The sequence below is a fragment of the Enhydra lutris genome, unplaced genomic scaffold, assembly GCF_002288905.1.
Source record: "Enhydra lutris kenyoni isolate GAN:26980312 unplaced genomic scaffold, ASM228890v2 scaffoldscaffold5, whole genome shotgun sequence".
In the NCBI taxonomy this organism is placed as follows: domain Eukaryota; kingdom Metazoa; phylum Chordata; class Mammalia; order Carnivora; family Mustelidae; genus Enhydra; species Enhydra lutris.
The window spans coordinates 2,020,304-2,040,918 of NW_019154089.1; the positions used below are offsets into that span (position 1 = coordinate 2,020,304).

Below are 20,615 nucleotides of genomic sequence, written 5' to 3' on the forward strand. Positions count from 1 at the left end.
CTACCTTTATACTAGATTTTCCTTTCTGAAAAAAAATTTATCAAGTTCCCTAGTGGAAAAATACCCCATTTAGACAGCATTTTGTCTATTATAACATGTGTTGATGACTTTAAATGAAGTTGAAATTTGTTTAAACTCAAGCACAAGTTGTTCCCACTGTCATGAGTAACTGCTTCTCACTGATATTTGGCTAAGTTGCTCCACTGCCCCTTACTCTGGACCGTGTGAAGAAGTTAAGATTTATTTTTGTTCTTGGTAATAAATTAATCATTTATTAATGACCCAACAGCCTACACCTACTTTGTCAGAGTAAAACAAGTGAGAAGAACTTTGGAAAAGGCAGCTTTTAAGTCTACATAGTGATACCACAATCATAATGCTGAAGAGGAGGAAGTTCAAAACCTAAATTACTTGCGTTGAGGCTTTTCATCAAGCAACCACCTGAATTTTCCTCTTTAAAATGGCTGAGTCTGAACTCTCAAAAAAGGGAAAAAAATAACAATAACTCAACTTTCCAAGTCTGTCATACATTAAGTAGTCCCAACTGCACATCATATAAATTTCAGAACCACTCAAATTTCTACCATTTACTCCCAAATCTACAAGGGAAATGATGATGGAACAGAGGATAAGCTACCAAAAAATGAAGCATGCATGGATGATAGAAAAACTCCAAACTGGATTGTGGTAATGGCTGCATACTTCCATAAATTTAGTAAAAAAAATCACTGAATGTTATAGTTAAAAGGGGTGAGGGTGAATTTTACAGTCTGTAATTTATACCTCAAAAATGTTGTTGTTAAGGCAGAGCCAACCAGGTAATTAATTAAGGAAAATTATCAGAGGCTAGATATGAGAAAGCAGAAATTCAAAGAGGAAAACGCAAGCACTGAAAACAGTGTTTATACAAGGGTGGGGAACGGAGAAATGGAGTATGCGCCATTGTGTGATCAGAATTTGGGTTTTTAGTGGACCAACAAAACCATTGCCCTCACAAAGTAAATGCCTCTGATCTAGTCATATATTAGCGGTATGCCTAAGCAACTAGGAAAAGCAAGTATAAATGGAAAATAACTTAAACCCAGGCCTCAAAGAATTCTCATAAGCATAATGCCAGGAATCTGAATTTACAATAAAAAACGCAGAAGTACCCAAGGAGATAAGCTATCTTGGGCAGGAGTAAGCAAAACAATTGTGTAATCAGATCCATAATGATGGCAGATACGCAAATGACCAAAACCAGAGTATTAAAAAGTGTTTCTTATGTTAACAGAAATAAAAGAAAGTATACAAAGGAAAAATACACTAAAAAATGACCAGGCATACTGGAGAAGGATCAAAGTAGAACTACAAGAGAAAATTAATAACTTCCACACCTTCTAGAAGTCTAGAGTAATACTGACTAAATACTGATGGAAAGAAAATTACTAACCTATAAAGTTAAACTGAAGAAATTATTCAGAAAAACCAAGAAATTTTCATGATATGGAAACCATACACAAAAACAAGAGATGTGCAATTAGACTGAAAGAGAATACTATTCAACTATGAAGGATACAGAAGGAAACAGAGAATGGGAAAGGAGCAATAGTGAAAGAGATTTCGGTTAAACAATTTTCAGAGTGGAGGAAATATAAATTTCACATTTGAGAAGACCAATTTTAAGCAGGGTGAATAAAAAGAAATCCATACCTGGACATACTACAGTGAAGCTTTACAACAACAAAGATAAGATTTTTAAAACAGCCACAAAGTTAATACAAATTATTCACAAAGTAAGCTCAGTGAGACTGAATGCTGACTTCTCAAGAGCAACAACTAGAAGCCAGAAATGGGGAAAAAGTACCTTCAAATCACTTGGCAGGGGAGCGAACATGGAAGAGATCATCCTAGGACTGTACACTCAATGAAATTATTTTTCCTAGATTTGGCGCACAATAAAGACATTAAGACAAACAAAACCAAAAATAACCTAAGAGCATTTACTCCAGAAAGAACTTCCCTACCCCAACTAAAGCAGTTTATAAGAAAAATGCTTCAGGAAAAAGGGAAGTAATTCCAGACAGAGGGTTTAACAACATACAAGAAGTAATGAGAAGCAATGAAAATTATGTCTCAGGTCAATTTAAGCAAAGTTGAAAAAATGAATACAGCAACACTAATGGGGCTAAAACTTAACCAAAGTATTGGACAACAGTGATATTTGAGTTGGAGAATGATGGAAGTGGAAGCATTCTAAGATTCTGACATTGTTTCACAAGAGGAAAAGATACTGATTAACCTCAACCTCTGAGTTAAACATGCATGCTCTAATATCCACAGTTACTACTAATAAAACAGAGTTTACCACTTCCAAAGAAGAATAAAAATAGGAGGTGAGAGGACTCAATCAATCCAAAAGAGGAAAGATAATCAGAAACAGAGAAGAAGGGATGGAAACAGAGGGGAAAGAAGAGAACAAAATGCAATGTTAAAAATGAATCCACAGGTCATAACGGTAATGAAATGTGTATGTACAAAACTAATTAACTGGGAAAAAAACCCCTGCTAAACTGAGTAACAATAAGTAAACATATGCTCTTTATAAAATACATTTAAAACATAAACAAAGATTGTACAATATTTTAAAAAAGAAAGGAGGGCGCCTGAGTGGCTCAGTCATTAATTATCACTTAATTAAATTAATTAAAATTAATTAAAATTAATTAACCCCCTCTCTCTGCCTAGCTGCCTAATTGTGATCTCTCTCTCTCTCTCTCTCTGTCAAATAAATAAATAAATAAAATCTTAAAAAAGGGGGGGGGGGCTTTCGTTGTAAATCACCACCCAGATGATAGAGTAATCATTTCCATTTACTTGGTTATCATATGGACCACTAAAGTCCCCTATTTCTATCTAACTGCCTGAATAATCTATCAGTACTGATAGGGTGTCTGCCTAAACATCAGCTCATCAGCTCTACTGAGGAGCAAACAGGAAGTCCTATACTCTTCTGGAGCAGGATGAAGATTGGGCGTGCTTCCTGTGTCATTCCTATCAATGTTCCAAGAGAAAAGAATCCTGATGTTCGTTGAGAACAAGGTTCATCTACTGCCTTCTCTAGACCATCCCAAAATCTGACTACGTAGTTAAGTTCAGCAAAAAACACTAGTTTGGGGTATGAGGTGTTAAAAAAAATAGTACACACAAGACATTTCTGTTTTGCAGACTCACACATATGAACTTGCAGAACTTTGGAAATGTGGGAAGACCAAGCTCAATAGGCTTAGTAAATTCTTTTGGAATCTAAGGTCAGCATTCCCCCCAAGAACACCAACTTCTTTAAACATGCTACAGTCCTAGAAAACTGAAGCTTCATTTAATTTGCTATTTACAAGAATTTCAGTCTACAGTATTATACAGAAGCACTGAGAAAATGCTGAAGATGTCACAGGTGGATCATAGAAGGTTAGTATTCTATTCAAATACTCCTCACAGAGCCTTCTTCAAGGCTACTTTACTGCGCATTATCAGCTAAACCACAGAACATAAGTAATAATGCAGATTATTCATCTGCAGTAAAAATACACATTTCAAGCCAATAAAGTCCTAGATAATGGGAAATACTTTGGGGTATGGGTAGTGCACAGGGCAGTGCAACACGTAGCGATAATCCAACTCAAAAGCATACCCATTACATTCACTTATTGGTTGGTTTGTTTGTTTAAGATTTTATTCATCCATTTTTGAGAAAGAGAGACAGAGAGAGAGGAGGAGGAGGAGGCAGAGGGAGAATCAGGCTCCCTACTGAGCAGGGTGTCCGATGCAGGACCTGATTCCAGGACCCTGCGATCATGACCTGAGCAGAAGGGAGACATTTAACTGACTGAGACACCCAGGGACCCTACTTTTTGGTTAATACACAAAACAATGAACAAGATGTATCTCACTGTAGCAAGTTCATTATATTAAGAGACCCACTTTAATGCAATGTCTGGGGTTGAGGGGAAAGGGATACTAAGTGATACATAGTTTTTATCGGTAAGATTTCATGAATGGCATTTTCCCGATTTCACTCTTAATTTATGAAATTGAAAAAGAACTCAGAAGAAAGCAAAATTAAAAGGGAAAACATTGCTCCTTAGCTATTAGGCTGCTCAAAGCCGAAGGAGCTAGGCAAAGAATGAAGCAATTAAAAAAGGACACATGGGTATTGCATTATTGACAAAAAGATTAATATTTCTGACAAAATAATTTTTTTTTTGCCTCAATACACTTTAAATTGAAGAGAAATATACGGAAATCATTAACCTGATATGGGAGAAAGAGTCAAGTATAAAAGGTGTTATCATCACCCAGAAGCACAGCCTTGCCCTCTCATAACAAGATGAAAGAAAAGCCCTCAGTGCTATGCGGTAGAGCAGAATATGGTGAAAAGAAGCATCACCCAGCTCACCACCCTCAGCTCTTGGTCCCTAACTCAATGACCTTGGGGACACACCTCTATGCACCTTTCGCATAAAAAAGGGGACTTCGATACCTTGTGGTAATGGATTCCACTGACAAATGTGATATGAGATAGGCAGAGGTCCTAACCAAAACCTGAGAAAAGAAGTCAAGAACAACTTCACAGCAAACACTCCATTATTTGCTTTTTCAAATAAAACAGAGTATAACTGAGTGAGTATCCAATTGGCAGCCAGCCCTAAACATCCTTCCAGACACTGACTGTGTGCACACAGAGAGACTGGAAAAACCTTAAGAGTCAGTATATGGTTTCTATTCTTTAAACCAATCTTGTATTTCCAAAATGTGATATCCAAAGAAGGCACCACAAAAGGTTTCCATTTTTAAGTGTGTGTTATCCCTAATACTACTCAGAAACTATTTACGTTATTTGAAGCAACTTTACAGGACACCCCAAATTAAAGCATAACCTTTTTATACTATTTTACTTGGTCTGGAAAGAAAATGTTTCTATTAAAGCAATAAATAAGACTTCCAAAAACCAAGTTAGCAGGTGCCAACACATCTGCTCCAATTTTAAACACTACTTAAACAGTTTTAGCTCAGCTTCCATTTAAAATGCTGATAAAATGGTTAACTTTTTTCACATATCATCTCAACGTCATTTGTATCACATTATACAAAATAAACAGACTATATAAATTATTTTGATTGTCTTTCTCGCTCTCTAGTAGAACATAACTCTTAGGGGGGTGAGGATTTTTGTTCCATTCATTACTACCTCCCTAATGCCTAGAACAATGACTGGAACATATCAGAACAGTATGTCTGTCATAAGAATCAATCACAATTTTTTTTCTCCCTCAACTATAGAAAATTTGCTTTGGGTTTCTTTTTTTTAACATTTTTATTTTTTTGAGATTTTATTTATTTGATAGAGAGAGAGAGAGAGAGCAAGAGCGCCTGCACAAGCAGGTTGAGCAGCCGGCAGTGAGCGAGGGAGAAGCAGACTCCCCACTGAAGAGGGAGTCCCATGTGAGGCTCAACCCCAGGATGCTAGGATCAAAACCTGAGCTGAAGACAGATGTCCGAACAACTGAGCCACCTAAGAGCCCCCCCTGCTATAGGTTTTTCAAATGTTTCAGGACCTATTCAACTGTGGCTTTCTAGCTAACAAACAAAAATATTTCTCAAATCAAGTCACCTCATCTTTGAAAAGTTTCCAAATTTTCCCCTTCATCTTCGTATCCCCAAAAATCTTACAATTCATCCCTTTATGTACACATTATAAAGAATGATGCATTGTGATGCTCTTTTGTATAAACATTACAAATACTCAGGCTCAATATCCATGATGTTCAGTCATAATATACAGCTCTGAATTTCTCAAGGTCCAGTCCTGAGACCAGGGAATGAGAATCCTGGGGGACGGTGGTCCAGGGATCTGAAGGTTGAGCAACTCAGTAACTTTAATGTTTATTACCTGAGAATTCATTTATGTAGTAGTTAGTGAGTACCTACTATGTTTCAGGCACTGTTCTAGGCCCATGTTCTCAACAAACTTACATTCTAGTAGAGTGTAAGGTGGGGAACACAGAAATAAGAAAACGAAACAGACCTAATAATTTCAAAGAGTGAAAAATGTTACAGAGGCTATAAAATAGGCGATTGGGTTAAAAAAAAAAAAGGGTGGAAGTTGGAATGGAGGGGATGAGGGATCCGGAGAGCCTCTATGCAGAGGAAATATGTGAACAAAAGCCTACGGGGTGAGAGGATAAGTGGACAGAACATTCCAGGCAGAGGGCCGAGGGAGTGCTGACATGTTTGGGTTCACTTCAGTGCTGAAGAGTGTATTTTCTAATACCCAGTTTAGTGATCACATGTGAGCAGAGTGCATCTAATGCCAAGGAGCAGCTACCATACAGTAACACCACCCAGGTGTTCATGCAGAAGATTTTTTTAAAAGATGGTGGTGGGGGGGCAACAGACCACAAAAAGAGAAAAGAGAAAAACCAGAAGCAGATCGAAAGGCAGGCAGCATACCTTATGGACCACAGTTAATGCAGGGCACTTTGGTGGCTCAGTCGCTTAAGCGCCTGACTCTTGGATCCCACTCAGGTCATGGTCTCAGAGTCATGAGATTGAGCCCCACATCAGGCTCTACACTCAGCGTGGAACCTGTGTAAGATTCTTTCTCTCCCTCTGCCTCTGTCCCTTCTCCCCTGCTCCCACTTGTGTGCACACACACGCACACTCTCTCTCTTTGTAAATAAATAAATCTTAAAGAAGCAGCAGCAGCAGAAGAATGCACGTTTTAGGATTTTATCTCAAGTGTGCCTAGAAAGCCACAGTTAAATGGTTCCTGAAGCAAAGAAATGATGTGATCTGATTTAAAGGGGTCATGTTGGCTGCTCTACGAAAAGAGACTAGAGAGGGACAAGAGTGCAAGCACAAAAACCAGCAGGGAGGCAGTGGCAGAAGTCCAGTGAGACAGGATGGCTCGGACTAGGGAAATGACCGTGGAATAAAGAAAGACAATGATATGAGAACTTGTAGATTAAATAGGGAACATGAGATGAAGAAGAAAAATTAAGGATGACTCCTATTAATTTTGGCTTAAAGAACTGGGTGGAATAAAAACCACCCAGAAAAACAGAAAGCAAAAAACAAGGCTGTTTATGAAAACATTACATGTCATAATGAAAGACTAAAACAATCTAAAGAACCTAATATCCAGCGGTAGGGGACTAGTTAAATAAATGGACCAGTATGAAATCAACAGAAATACTACAGATGACTACTTTATAACACAATAAAATGGCTCTGATATCGCAAGCAGGAGGAAAACACATTACATCATAACAAATTACGGTATCATTTACCTCAAAAAATAAATCAGTGTATCCATTTTGTATATTTTTTAAAAAAGTCAACCCACACATAAATTAAGTATAAATCTACTCCAAAATGTTCCTCCTTTTTCTTTGTGCTTTTATTTTCCAAAATTCTCTAAAATGAACTCGTATTTTTTTATAGTTTTTTTAAAAGCTGCATTTTTAAATGGCAGTATCCCTAAACCACACCCACCTAAACTGGCACTTTTTTTCCTCCTCAGGTACCTCCTCCATAGGGATGCTTTCAGAAACTCCTGTAGTATCTCTAGTATTGGGATATGAATGCATGAGCAAATGAGTACTGTTGCCACAGAGTGACCCTGGACAAACTAACTCATGAGAGTTTTATATTGGGTCTGGATCCCTACTACAACAATTTCACAGCATCCCCAAATGGTTCTGGGAAGAAGCCTGGCTTCACTGCAGTGCTGAAGAGCACATCCTCTAACACCCACAATCAGACTACCCGATTTAGAGATCAAATGTGAGAGGAGTGCATCTAAGCCCACAGAATGGATATCTGATATACAGCAGCACCCACATATTCATGGGGAAAATTGGGGGGAAAAATTATTGGACAGCACATTAACAGAATCTCCCAGCTGCTTACAAGAATATAAACTATGATTCCTATAGGTATCCCAGTATTAATAGGGTGTTCCCAGAAATTACCGAAAAGGATATAAGGAAATAATGTAGACACGTTTTATCCAAATAATTTAGAGAGCAAGATAAAAACAAGAGGATTCTAAACAGGCTGACCTGCCGACTATATACTTAGAATTGTTCAATCAAGAGAATGATTTCTAGGGGCAAGCTATAAGGTTCTTGGAATTTAAAAATATTTTGAGTAGCCACTAAAAACGATGAAATTAGCAAAAGTAATTTGCTAGGTTTTATTTCCTTCCTCCCTTCCCTCCCTCTCTCTCTTTCTCTTTTTTTAAGATTTTATTTATTTATTTGTCAGATAGAGATCACCAGTAGGCAGAGAGGCAAGCAGAGAGAGGGGGAAGCAGGCTCCCTGCTGAGCAGAGAGCCTGATGCGGGGCTGGATCCCAGGACCCTGGGACCATGACCTGAACCAAAGGCAGACGCTTTAACCCACTGAGCCACCCAGGCACTCCTCTTTCTTTTTTAAAAATATTGAGAGAATGAGACTGAGCAGGGAGCCTGACTGGAACTTGACCCCAGGACCCTGGGAACACGATCTGAGCCAAAGGCAGACACTTAGCTGACTGAGCCACCCAGATGGCCCTAATTTGCTGTTTTTAATCCCAAGTTATTACATTTTAACATGTAATCAATATAAAAAGCTAATGAGATATTGTCCATTCTTTTCCCATACCACGTCTTTGAAATTGGGTTTGTGTTTACACTGACAGCTCCTCTCAATTTACATGTGCATGGCAGTAAAACAAAAAAAGAGAGAGAAAAAGAGTGGCAGCTCCAGAAAAGGAGATTGTGGCTCCTCTTTCCTGACAACCAGAGAACCTAGCAAAGTCCCCCTACAGAAGCAATCCACAAAAATATAAATAACAATGCATGTATGTTACAAAGAAGGGGGATTTACAAACCAGAATGAGAATCTATGTTTCTACGAAAAGAAAACCCACTCACTGTGAAGAGATGGACCCAACTCCTGAAGAACAGAAAACCTACTTTCCAAAGGGGAGAACCTCCAGGGAAAAGAAGAACAATGCAAGAACCAGGTAAGTAAAATGGTAAGTCACTGGGTAAACGGCCACACAGGATGCAGTAAAGCTACAGAAAACAAACACCAGCCTTGTCTTACCTCTTCTATTCTATGTGGCTTTATTGCAGAAGGGCCATCTACCTGAAAACAAGGTATCCCACATTCCTTCAAGATGGGGAGGTGTTGTATAATAAAGAATGTCCAGTCTTTGTCTCAGTTTCCTGAAAGGAAACTTCCATTAAGTTCAGTTAATAATAAGAATGTCTTTGTTATTCAACACTGGCCCTGAGAGTTTATGCTAATGAGGTAACTCCTGGTGGGCCTCTACGTATACACTGTCCTGAGTTCTAGTTGTTGTTCTAGCACATTATCAGACCTCAAGGGGGCCAAGGGAAGCCCCCAAATTTGTAGCCAGGTGGTCAGAAGTGTGGGCAGCCTGGGGACCCTCCAAACTTGTAGCTGGCATTTGAAACGCAGCAGTCACGTGAGGAAGGATCAGGGAACTCCTAAATGTAAAGTCACTTGGGTGAGAAGAGCTTGTGGCAGCTTGCACCTACAGTGAGAGCAATCTTGTTGGGGATCATGCCCTTTTACCTGGGGGGTTTGTGCTAACTGCAGAGGGTTAGCACAGAATTTTACTTCAATATCTCATTTTATTTTATCTTACTTATTTTTTACTACAGTATTTTAAAAAGTCAAGCCAATGTGGCAGAATTCTCAGGGGCTGCAGAATCTGAGCCCCACCTTTCCAGCTAGTATCACTAGCCCTACTCAACTTTCCCACATACTCTTACTTTCCCTAAACGCTCAGGAAAAACTACAAAAGGCCACAAAAACCAAAGTCAGCTGACATTTACTCCAATTTAAGAGGGAACTAATGCAACTAAAAGAAGTAAAGAGATTCAGCGCAACAATCAAAATGAAGTATTTCACCTTTGTTTAAAACCAGGCCCTCACTAGTTCAGTGCTCATCATAATGTAAAAGTGCAGGGTAGAGAAGCCTTGTCACTGAAGAATAAGGTTCTGCCTTGAGTCAAGAATTTTAGGCTTCTACAACACTTTACTCATTTCCTTTTCAAGCACATGTGCAGTTATATACCCTAGTATCTCTATTACCATAAATGCAATTCAACTGTTTGCAGAGTCATACTACAAAGTCTTTAGTTATGCCTTGAGCAATAAAAAGGAAGTCATTTATAAGTATGGTGGGGTGACAGGGGTGAGACAGGGGTCAGAAGTGAGTTGTGATAGAGAACACCAAACTCCAAACTCAAAGGGGCCTTTGGTTAGTGAAGTTCAGAATGAAATAAAAAGTAGAAGCATGGACATGCTCCTGAAGCAAGGTCTCCAGAGCCACCAGGTCCACATAATGTTTGCACTGTCCACTATGCTAGCAAGCTCAAAAGGCACAGCCCTCACTGCTGGAGGACCTTAGGCAAGTTACTTAACCTTTCTACGCCTCAATTCCCTTACCAAGACACTTAACCTCTCTACACTTCAATTCCCTTACCAAGAAACACCATATCCACCAGATATGGTGGAAAATGCACCATATCTGCACATGCCTGGTTGCACAGCAAGTGTCAATTGTGTTGGACGAGGCTGACAGAGCAGGTCCAAATAAAAAGCCCTCCAGCACTAGAGACAAGGGCTTGCCCTCTGAGGTTCAGGGACCACAACGAGCCCTTTCCTGTGCCACTACCGGTTACCCTAGGCCTTGGGCGGACAGTGTCCTTGCTTTCTGCTTTACAGGCATACTTTTTTTTTTTTTTTTAAGATTTTATTTATTTATTTAACAGAGATCACAAGCAGGCAGAGAGGCAGGCAGAGAGAGAGAGAGGGAATCAGGCTCCCTGCTGAGCAGAGAGCCTGACGCGGGACTTGATCTCAGGACCCTGAGATCATGACCTGAGTCAAAGACAGCGACTTAACCCACTGAGCCACCCAGGCGCCCAACAGGCATACTTTCTAATATGTAGGCTACTTACAGGAGATTGGCTTCCTAAAGGAGGGTTTGGAGGTTACACCTCATGCTACCATGTGACTATGGCGAACAAGACTATGCTTAATGGAGACACAAAATGATACTCTTCTGATTTTAATTCCAAAGGAATCATTAACTTGAATATGAGACTGACCTATGACCCACAGCTATATGGTCAACTAATCTTTGACAAAGCAGGATAGAATATCCAATGGAAAAAAAGACATTCTCTTCAACAAATGGTGTTGGCAAAACAGGACCACTTTCTTACAACAGACACAAAAATAAATTCAGAATGGATGAAGACCTAAATATGAGACAGGAAACCATCAAAATCCTAGAGGAGAACGCGGGCAGCAAACTCTTTGACCTTGGCTGCAGCAAGTTTTTACTAGACACGTCGCCAGAGGCAAAGGAAACAAAAGCAAAAATGAACTACTGGTATTTTATCAAAATAAGAAGCTTCTGGACAACAAAGGAAACCAATGAACAAAACTAAGAGGCAGCCTACAAATGGGAGAAGATATCTGCAAATGACATATCTGATAAAGGCTTAGTATCCAAGATCTGTAAGGAGCTTATCAAGCTCAACACCCCAAAAAATGAATAATCCAGTTAAGAAATGGGGAGAAGACATGAACACTTTTCCAAAGTAGACATCCAGATATAACTTGGGCACCCGGGTGGGTTAGTCAGCTAAGCATCTGATTTCAGCTCAGGTCATGGTCTGGGGTCCTGGGATTGGGCCTACAGAGGGGTCCACGCTCAGCAGGCAACATGCTTCTCCCTCTTCCTCTACCACTCCCTCACTCTCTAGCAAATAAATTATATTAAAAAAAAATCTTTAAAAATAATAAAAAGAAAGGACACCTGGGTGGCTCGATCGGTTAAGTGGATGCCTTTGGCTCAGAGGTCATAATTCCAGGGTTCCCAGATGCAGCCCTTCATCAGGCTCCCTGCTCAGTAAGGGGTCTTGCTTCTCCCTCTGCCCCTCCCCCACTCTTGCACACACCAGCCAGAATGCGTTCTCTCAAATAAATAAAATCTTTAAAAAAAAAATAGTAAAAAGAAGACATCCAGATGACTAACAGACACATGAAAAGATGCTCAACGTCACTCATCATTAGGGAAATATGAATCAAAACCATGATGAGATATACCACCTCACACCTGTCAGAATGGCTAAAATTAACAACATAAGAAACAACAGGTACTGGTAAAGATGCAGAAAGGGGAACCCTCGAACTGTTGGTGGGAAGGCAAACTGGTGCAGCCACTCATGAAAACAATATGGAGCTTCCCCAAAGTTAAAAACAGGACTGCCCTATGACCCAGCAACTGCACTACCAGGTATTACTCACCCAAAGACACAAAAACACAGGAGTACATGCACCCTGATGTTTACAGCAGCATATCAACAATAGCCAAAGTATGGAAAGAGCCCAAATATCCATCGACTGAGAAATGGACAAAGATGTGATAGAATGAAATCTTACCATTTGCAACAACATGGATGGAGCGACAGTGTATTATGCTAAATGAAGTCAGTCAGTCAGATAATGACAAATACCAGATGATTTCACTCATATGTGGAATTTAGGAAACAAAACAGATGAACATATTAGGGGACTGGGGTGGATGGGGAAGAAACCAAGAGACTCTTAAAAAAAGACAGAAAACAAACTGAGGGTTGATGGAGGGAGGGAATGGGCTAGATGGGTGATTAGTATTAAAGAGGGTACTTGTTATGATGAGCAATGCATGTTGTATGTAACTGAAGAATCCCTGAATTCTACTCCTGAAACCAATACTGGACTATATGTTAACTAACTAGAATTTAAAAAAAAAAAGAAAAAAAAGAAAAGAAAATTAAAGACTGACCTATGTATTTTATATATAATCAATTCAGGTCAAAATACATTTAATGGTCAAAGAAAACCTAGCGTAACATTAGTAATGCATTTAATGTGATTACTGATGTTTTCCTTGGAATATTTTTATGGCATTAACCTGACCTAATGTCACTATAAATTCAAATGTACAAGACACACATTTTACATAAAAGGTCCATTTTCTATTCTTACACAATGACCAACTTCCCAAATGGTCCATGGAATATCTTTTCCATATGTTAGATGTTTTATATTTAGGTTACAAAATCAAGTAACTTGAATATCTGCCTTCTATGTGTCAATTTATAAAAATAAAATAATAGTTAAACATAATATACTTTCCAATATAATAAAAGGTAGTAGCAAGCATAACTTACCTGGAAATTAAATAGCAATTCACTTTTTTTTTCTTGTCACCTTACAAAACAATCAACTTACATGAAGATCTCTATTGTACAAACATATCTAATTAACAGCATGTTTCTTCAATTTTAAAACATGATGACTGGACTGAGTCTACGTCTAAGGCAAAGAATTAAGCACCTGACATAGATCATCTCTTTCAGATCTCAAAATATTCCTCCTCCGACAGGTATCATTAGTATCCTCATTTTACAGAAAAGAAATGGCAATTTAGAAAGGTTAAGTAATTTGCCAGGATGCAGCCCAGGATGTAAGCCAAGCAATTTCTCCAAATTCTAGACACTACTCCCTTCTATAGTATCTTTAAGTTCAGATATATGACAATCTAGTTTTATTTGCATTAACATTAAGTGGAGATGTTGGGGCGCCTGGGTGGCTCAGTCATTAAGCGGCTGCCTTTGGCTCAGGTCATGATCCCAGGGTCCTGGGATCGAGGACTCCCCCTGCTTGTATTTCCTCTCTCGCTCTCTCTCTGTCAAATAAATAAATAAAATCTTAAAACAAACAAACAAACAAAAAAAAAAAAAAACAAAAAAAAAAACAAACAAAAAACCCCATTAAGTGGAGATGTTAAGTTTCTAGGACAGAGACTACCTATATTTAATCATACACATAATTAATGTAAACTGACCAAAATGATAGTTTGGCATAGATGTAAAGTAGTGCTAAAAGACTTTCATCTTATACATACTGTGATTAAAAAATCACCATACTCCACCAAGTTACCTACAATTAATGAAACCGCTAACACACTTACCTCAATTAATTTGTTGGCATGTTCACGGAAAACTTGGGCATATTCCTTAACTTCTTTCTCATTTCCATTCTTTGCAGCTTCAATCAATACTAAAAGTGGAACATTGGTTTCCAGGAATGAATCTGAAACATGGTCCATGACAGCTTTGCGGAGCTAATAAATAAATTGTAAAAATTTGATTTTATTTCTACCAAGAAACTAGACTGCTTTTTTTCTTCTGTACTTTCAAATGTTAATGTTAGCTCACGATAGCTGGGCTACACTGATACGAGGATTCCCTCATGTAAGTTGTGCAGCTACATGATCTGCAACACAGGAAACACGATCCTGAAGATAATGGTTATGCTGCAGTTACAGGATTTCAGCAACAAAATTTCAGGATTCAAGACAGTATCCTTTTTTTCTTGGGAATTAAAAAACTAAAGCTTGTATCTTAAAGGAATGATAAAAAGCAGCTCCTGGTTGAATTGAAACACAGCCTTGGAATATATGTTATTAGCCTAACTGCCTAACTAAAAATGAAAACACAGGACTAAGTGACTAAGTACCTTCTGGTTTATCTGAAGAGGGTTAGCACACTGGGAATCTTAAACCTAAAACGTTATCTTTATAACCATTTCTGAAAGGACTTCACCAGAAGGAAAACGAATAAAAACACATTACATCATTAATTTTGCTTTTGATCAAACATGATCAATAAAACATCTCTCTACTAAGTCTGGAAACTGCTATTACTACAGTTTCATTTTAAGTCTTAATACATTGTTTTGTAAATTCAACCCTAATTTTTAAAATACTAAAACTCAATTGGATTCTGAAATGTTAATGGGACTATTTAACAAATGAGATTCTTTCCTGTGTATTTACTAGCTTGGAAAATACAGCAAACGAACTGTCTCTATACCCACATATTTGTACTAGAAAAACAACTCCACCAAGGATCTCCACTGCAATTTCTGCTTCTCCTGTATGTAACCTAGTATCACGAGACCCTTCAGGGTTCTGTCACAGGTCCCACCCAAGTCATTTTACATTGATTTTCTTACCTGTACATCTTTTTCACACTAGAGCTAATTTATTCAGTCCATCCCAGTGGGTTATATCATTCCAGGCCCCAAAAAGATTTTATTAACCATTTAGAACTTTACTAGCAATCAAACACAGATAGGTGGTTCCCTGTGAAAAATCCATTCTTTACCCCAATAAAAAATATGGGCCCAGTATTTATTGGAATTTTAACCCAAACCACAGAAGTGAGAACCTGGAAAAGCAAACAATTTTTTCCAGTTTACCTGCCTACGCAAGTCCCTAGTCTTCTTGGTCATTTTATCTATTGCAGAATTGAGTGCATCGCTTCTTTCTTTACGTCCAGCCTGAAAAATAAGAAAAGAAATGCACGTTTTAGTGATTCACAAGGAAATGTTAATTATAGCCAATAGATGTTTCTGTTCAAATCAACATTTTTTAATTTTAATTTTTATTTTTTTTAAATTAAAGCCCAAACTTGGAAAATAAATGGGAGTAGTGTAGGAGAGAACCATGTGGCTTTGTTTATAAAAACCTAACCTTGGGGGGGGCACCTGGGTGGCTCAGTGGGTTAAGGCCTCTGCCTTCAGCTAGGGTCATGAACCCGGGGTCCTGGGATCGGCCCCACATCAGGCTCTCTGCTCGGTGGGGAGTCTGCTTCTCCCTCTCTCTCTGCCTGCCTCTCTGCCTACTTGTGATCTCTGTCAAATAAATAAATAAAATCTTAAAAACAAAAACAAAAACAAAAACAAAAACAAAACCACCTAACCTTGGGACACCTGGGTGGCTCAGTTGGTTAAGCCAGCTGCCTTCCACTCAGGTCATGATCCTGGAATCCCAGGATCAAGCCCTGCATTTGTCTCCCTACTCGATGGGAAAGTCTGCTTCTCCCTCTGTCCCTCACCCCTCTTGTGTTCTCACTCCCTCTGTCTCTCTCTCTCTCTAATAAATACATAAAACCTTAAAAATAAATAAATAAATAAAACCCTAACCTTACACTGCTTAGGCTCCACATTATCTGATGGCAAGAACTGATGGAGTTTTACCAAGAGAAACCAAGACATGACTGTCATTTAAAAGGTTCCGCTTGAAAAAATTAAACCTTTTTTTTTTTTTAGATTTTATTTATATATTTGAGAGACAGATAGTGAGAGAGAGACTGAGCACAGAGAAGAGGGAGAAGCAGGCTCCCTGCTGAGCAGGGAGCACAAAGCAGGGTTCATGACTGGAGCCAAGGGCAGACACTTAACTGACTGAGCCACCCAGGACCCTAAACCTGTATTTTACTTCAAGGTTGAGAATACATTAATTTCTACTTGAACTGCAAGCAATATTAGGTTACAACTGATTCTCATAAACTCTGAGATGTGAAGAATGTCAAAACATGAAAGATGGCATCTGGAACTAAAACAATGTGACACAATGAATTTTAAAGTTAAGATGCACCAAGAAGGGTCTGAGTTAATGTGTATTATGCAGCTCCAATAAGAATGCTTTGTAAGATTACTTCAGCCATATATTTTTAAGTTCTAGGCAAAGCTTAATCCAATTGTATTGCACAGAAAAGAACATATTAGTCACTCTGAGAGAGTTATATAAATGGGCACTGCTTCAGAGGTCAGGAAGTTGAGATTTTCATTGGGAAACATTTTAACCAGAACTAAAATCGATGGGCGCTAAAAGAAAAGGGGACAAAGCTAAGTTACCCAGGTAGAACTAGCTATGTGCTTGGAAATACCTTTTTAACACATTAGTAGGTTAGTCCATAAAGTACATTAAAAGTTTTCCTTATAAAATGCCTGGCCAACAAATGTAAAATAAAACACGTAGCACTCAAAGGAGAGATACAAGTAGACAAAGGACAAAGGAATTTAACTCAGTGTTCTACTTTCTGGTACCCTCAAGACATTCTGGTATAGATATGCCATCAGTCCACAAGCCAGCACAGCACATGGACAGCCAGGTGGGGAGATATATTTTCGTGTTTTCTCAGTGCCCTGCTCATCGTCTATCTGTTCCTCGCCTTCTCTCTTCTCCCCCATTGGAACCATTGGAACAATGACACCTGTCCCTCTGCTCCCATCTCTATGGATTGTTACAGGAGAAAAGAAGGAATATTGAGGGATATAGATTACTCAGCAGAGGGCAGAAAGGAGATAAGAGGGGATTTCAGGAATACTAAGAGTTGAAATACAGATGCTAAATTAATACAATCACTCTCAAATTTGTTTAGGGTCACATCCATTACTTTTCCCCCTAATAATCATGTACTGCCAATAAAATTAAGTAGTCCAACTTTTGGTTTCAGCTCAGGTTGTGATCTCCGAGTTCTGAGATCAAGCCCTGCATCAGGCTCTATGCTCAGTGAAGAGTCTGCTTGGGACTCTCTCTGCCCCTCCCTCCCTAATCTTCTCTCTCAAAAAAATAAATAAAATAAATTTTAAAAAAGTAAAAATGAAATGAAAAAAAAAAAAATTTTTTTTTAATGGCTTTAGGGGCTCCTGGCTGGCTCAGTTGTTTAAGCATCTGCCTTCAGCTCAGGTCATGATCCCAAGAACATCCCAGGACCAGCTCAGGTCATGATCCCAAGCCCCACATGAGGCTCCCAGCTCAGTAGGGAGCCTGCTTCTCTCTCTCCCTCTGCCCCTCACCCTGCTTGTGCTCTTTCCTTCTCTTTCTGTCAAATAAATAAATAAATTCTTGGGGGAAAAAAATGGGAGGGGAGTTAAAAAAAAAAAAAAGAGTCTAGGCAAAACTGATTTAGAAATGAGAATTTCTACCTGAAGGAATAGTGATTTACTCATGGCCATCAGTGAGAAAAAACGTGACAAGTGTAATTACTTACTGACAATCTCAAAGATCAAAATAACAGGATCTAAGGCAAAAGGTGACTAATACAGAATTTTAAAATAATCAAACTAATGCCTTCATCAGCAAAGTCTCCATACATTCCCCAGAGACCTAAGAACACACTTCAAAAAAATTTTCTCTAAGTCAACCTAGTATGATTTATCATTATTCCTAGCTACATTTTTAGGATGTTTCTAGTAGATCATTTATCCCAGAAAATATCAGCTATCTGAAATGCAAAAGCTGGGTACAATAACCTCATGAGAACCCAATCCCTTATAATCTCGAGTGCCCAGAAATTTTCTCAATTTGTGCAGAAGGATTTACTTTGCAAGTTACATAAAAGCAAATCATCAAGCTTGATTTTGAGGGAATCATAGCCACACAGCAAAATTTACTCTAAGACGCAACACATACCACAAATCAGCTAATTTTGTATTTGTGAAACTACCCTAAAAATCAATTTGTCTTTCTTGTTACTTTGGGAGATAAAAGTTTATGCCTCCTTGATCAGGAAGGGAGAGTTCAGAGCAGTCATCTGCTGAAGTTTTTAGGTTATACTAGACAGACCCTTTTAAAATCACAGCATCCCTTTAAAATATGTGTGTACACACACACACACACACAAACACACACGTATGCACATGCATGCACCTGGTGGCTCAGTTGGTTAAGTGTGTGTGTCTTCAGTTCAGGTCATGATCCTAGAGTCCTGGGATTGAGCCCTTACATCCTGCTCCCTGCTTGGCAGGGAGCCTGCTTCTCTACTCACTAACCCCGCTTGTGCTCTTTCAATCTATCTGTTAAATAAATAAATCTTTTAAAATAATAAATAAAATAAGATATAATGGTGTAAGTACACAGGCATATACACACTTACAACTTTAACAATGAGCTTGATGAAAGTGGAAAGGCTGCTGATGCATAAAAAATATTTTACTTCTCTTTGAAATTAAAGCTGTTAGGATTTTTTATTTCTAGTTTTAGTTATGCCAAAGGAAAGTTGCTCATTTAACCTTTAAAATAAATGACTCACAGCTCCTACCTAATTGAAACTCTATTCCATTTAAGCAGAGACCACCTATGTTCACTCACATTTGATATGTATGTCCTGCTTGCAGTGACAAAAGGGCTAAGAAAATGATAGGCCATATTTAGGGTTTCAACATACAGTTTTCCCTCAGCAAGTAAATACCAGCTGAATTGAGGGGAGGTAAAGGTTATTAGCTAGATGGCCTCTAGCAACACAGTCCTAGTTGAGACAGTGAAAGGGCTTTCAAAACCCATCTTCAACAGAAGCATGAAGAAGCCACTCTACCTTTCTCTTATTTATTTAAGAGAGAGAGAGAGAGACGAAGAGCAAGCACAAGCCTGGGAAGGAGCAGAGGGAGAGGGAAAAGCAGACTCCCTGCTGAACAGGGAGCCAGATGCGGGGCTTGATCCCAGGATCCTGGGACTACGACCTAAGCCAAAGGCAGATGCAAATGGACTTGAGCCACCCAGGAGCCCCAGGGTTGCTCTATTTTTAACTTCTTAAGGAACCTCCCTACTGTTTTCCAGAGTGGCTATACCAGCCTGCATTCCCACCAACAGTGTAAGAGGACTCCCAATAGCCAAACTATGAAAAGAGCCCACATGTCTATCCACAGAGAAATGGATAAAGAAAATGTGGTGTATATATAATGGAGTTATTATTTGGCCATTAGAAAGGATGAAATCTTACCATTTACACTGATGTGAATGGAACTAGAGGGTATTACACTGAGCAAAATAAGTCAATCAGAGAAAGACAATTATCATATGGTTTCACTCATACATGGAATATAAGAAATAGCACAGAGGATCATAAGGGAAGGGAGGGGAAATCAGAATAAGAAGAAATCAGAGAGGGAGACACAAACCATGAGAGACTCTGAACTACAGGAAACAAACTGAGGGTTGCTGGAGGGGAGAGGGGTGGGGGATAGGGTAACTGGACAGTGGGCATTACGAAGGGCACGTGATGTGATAGGCGCTGGGTATTATATGCAACTGATGAATAACTGAACTCTACATCTGAAACTAATGATGTCCTGTATGTTGTCTAACTGAATTTAAATTAAAAATAAACAAATAAATAAAGCAAACAGGTATATGAAGTAAGTATATGAAGTTCATAAAGTAAGGCCTTAATTTTGAAACTACTAATAACCCAGAAGAAAAAAAGACTAGGATGACTCAACTGTGAGGATATTTCAGAAGGATTTTTTTTAAGATTTTATTTATTTATTTAACAGACAGAGATCACAAGTAGGCAGAGAGGCAGGCAGAGAGAGAGGGGGAAGCAGGCTCCCCACCAAGCAGAGAGAGCCCGATGCTGAACTCGATCCCACGACCTCGAGACCATGACCTGAGCCGAAGGCAGAGGCTTTAACCCACTGGGCCACACAGGCGCCCCTCAGAAGGATTTTTAAATGCTCAGTCGACTAGGACAATCAAGCTAAGATTTGGTGATAAACCAGGATCTCTTGATTTCTACATTGATTAACAACAACAAAAAAGCACTGAGCTCGATGCGGGGCCTGATCTCATGACTATGAGATCATGACCCAAGCTGAAATCAAGAGTCGGACACTCAACTGACTGAGCCACCCAGGCACCCCGCCAAATT

General features: G+C 38.9%; 1 protein-coding gene across 1 annotated transcript in view; it reads right to left on the bottom strand.

Annotated features, from left to right (window-relative positions):
* Positions 1-20,615, bottom strand: part of LOC111140819 (catenin alpha 1) — a 180,043-nt gene that overhangs the window by 33,284 nt on the left and 126,144 nt on the right. The window contains exons 8-9 of the mRNA XM_022493010.1: positions 15,382-15,462; positions 14,090-14,242 (exon numbers count right to left, since the gene is read on the bottom strand). Coding sequence (XP_022348718.1) covers positions 14,090-14,242; positions 15,382-15,462 — 234 coding nt within the window. The remainder of the gene's footprint in view (positions 1-14,089; positions 14,243-15,381; positions 15,463-20,615) is intronic.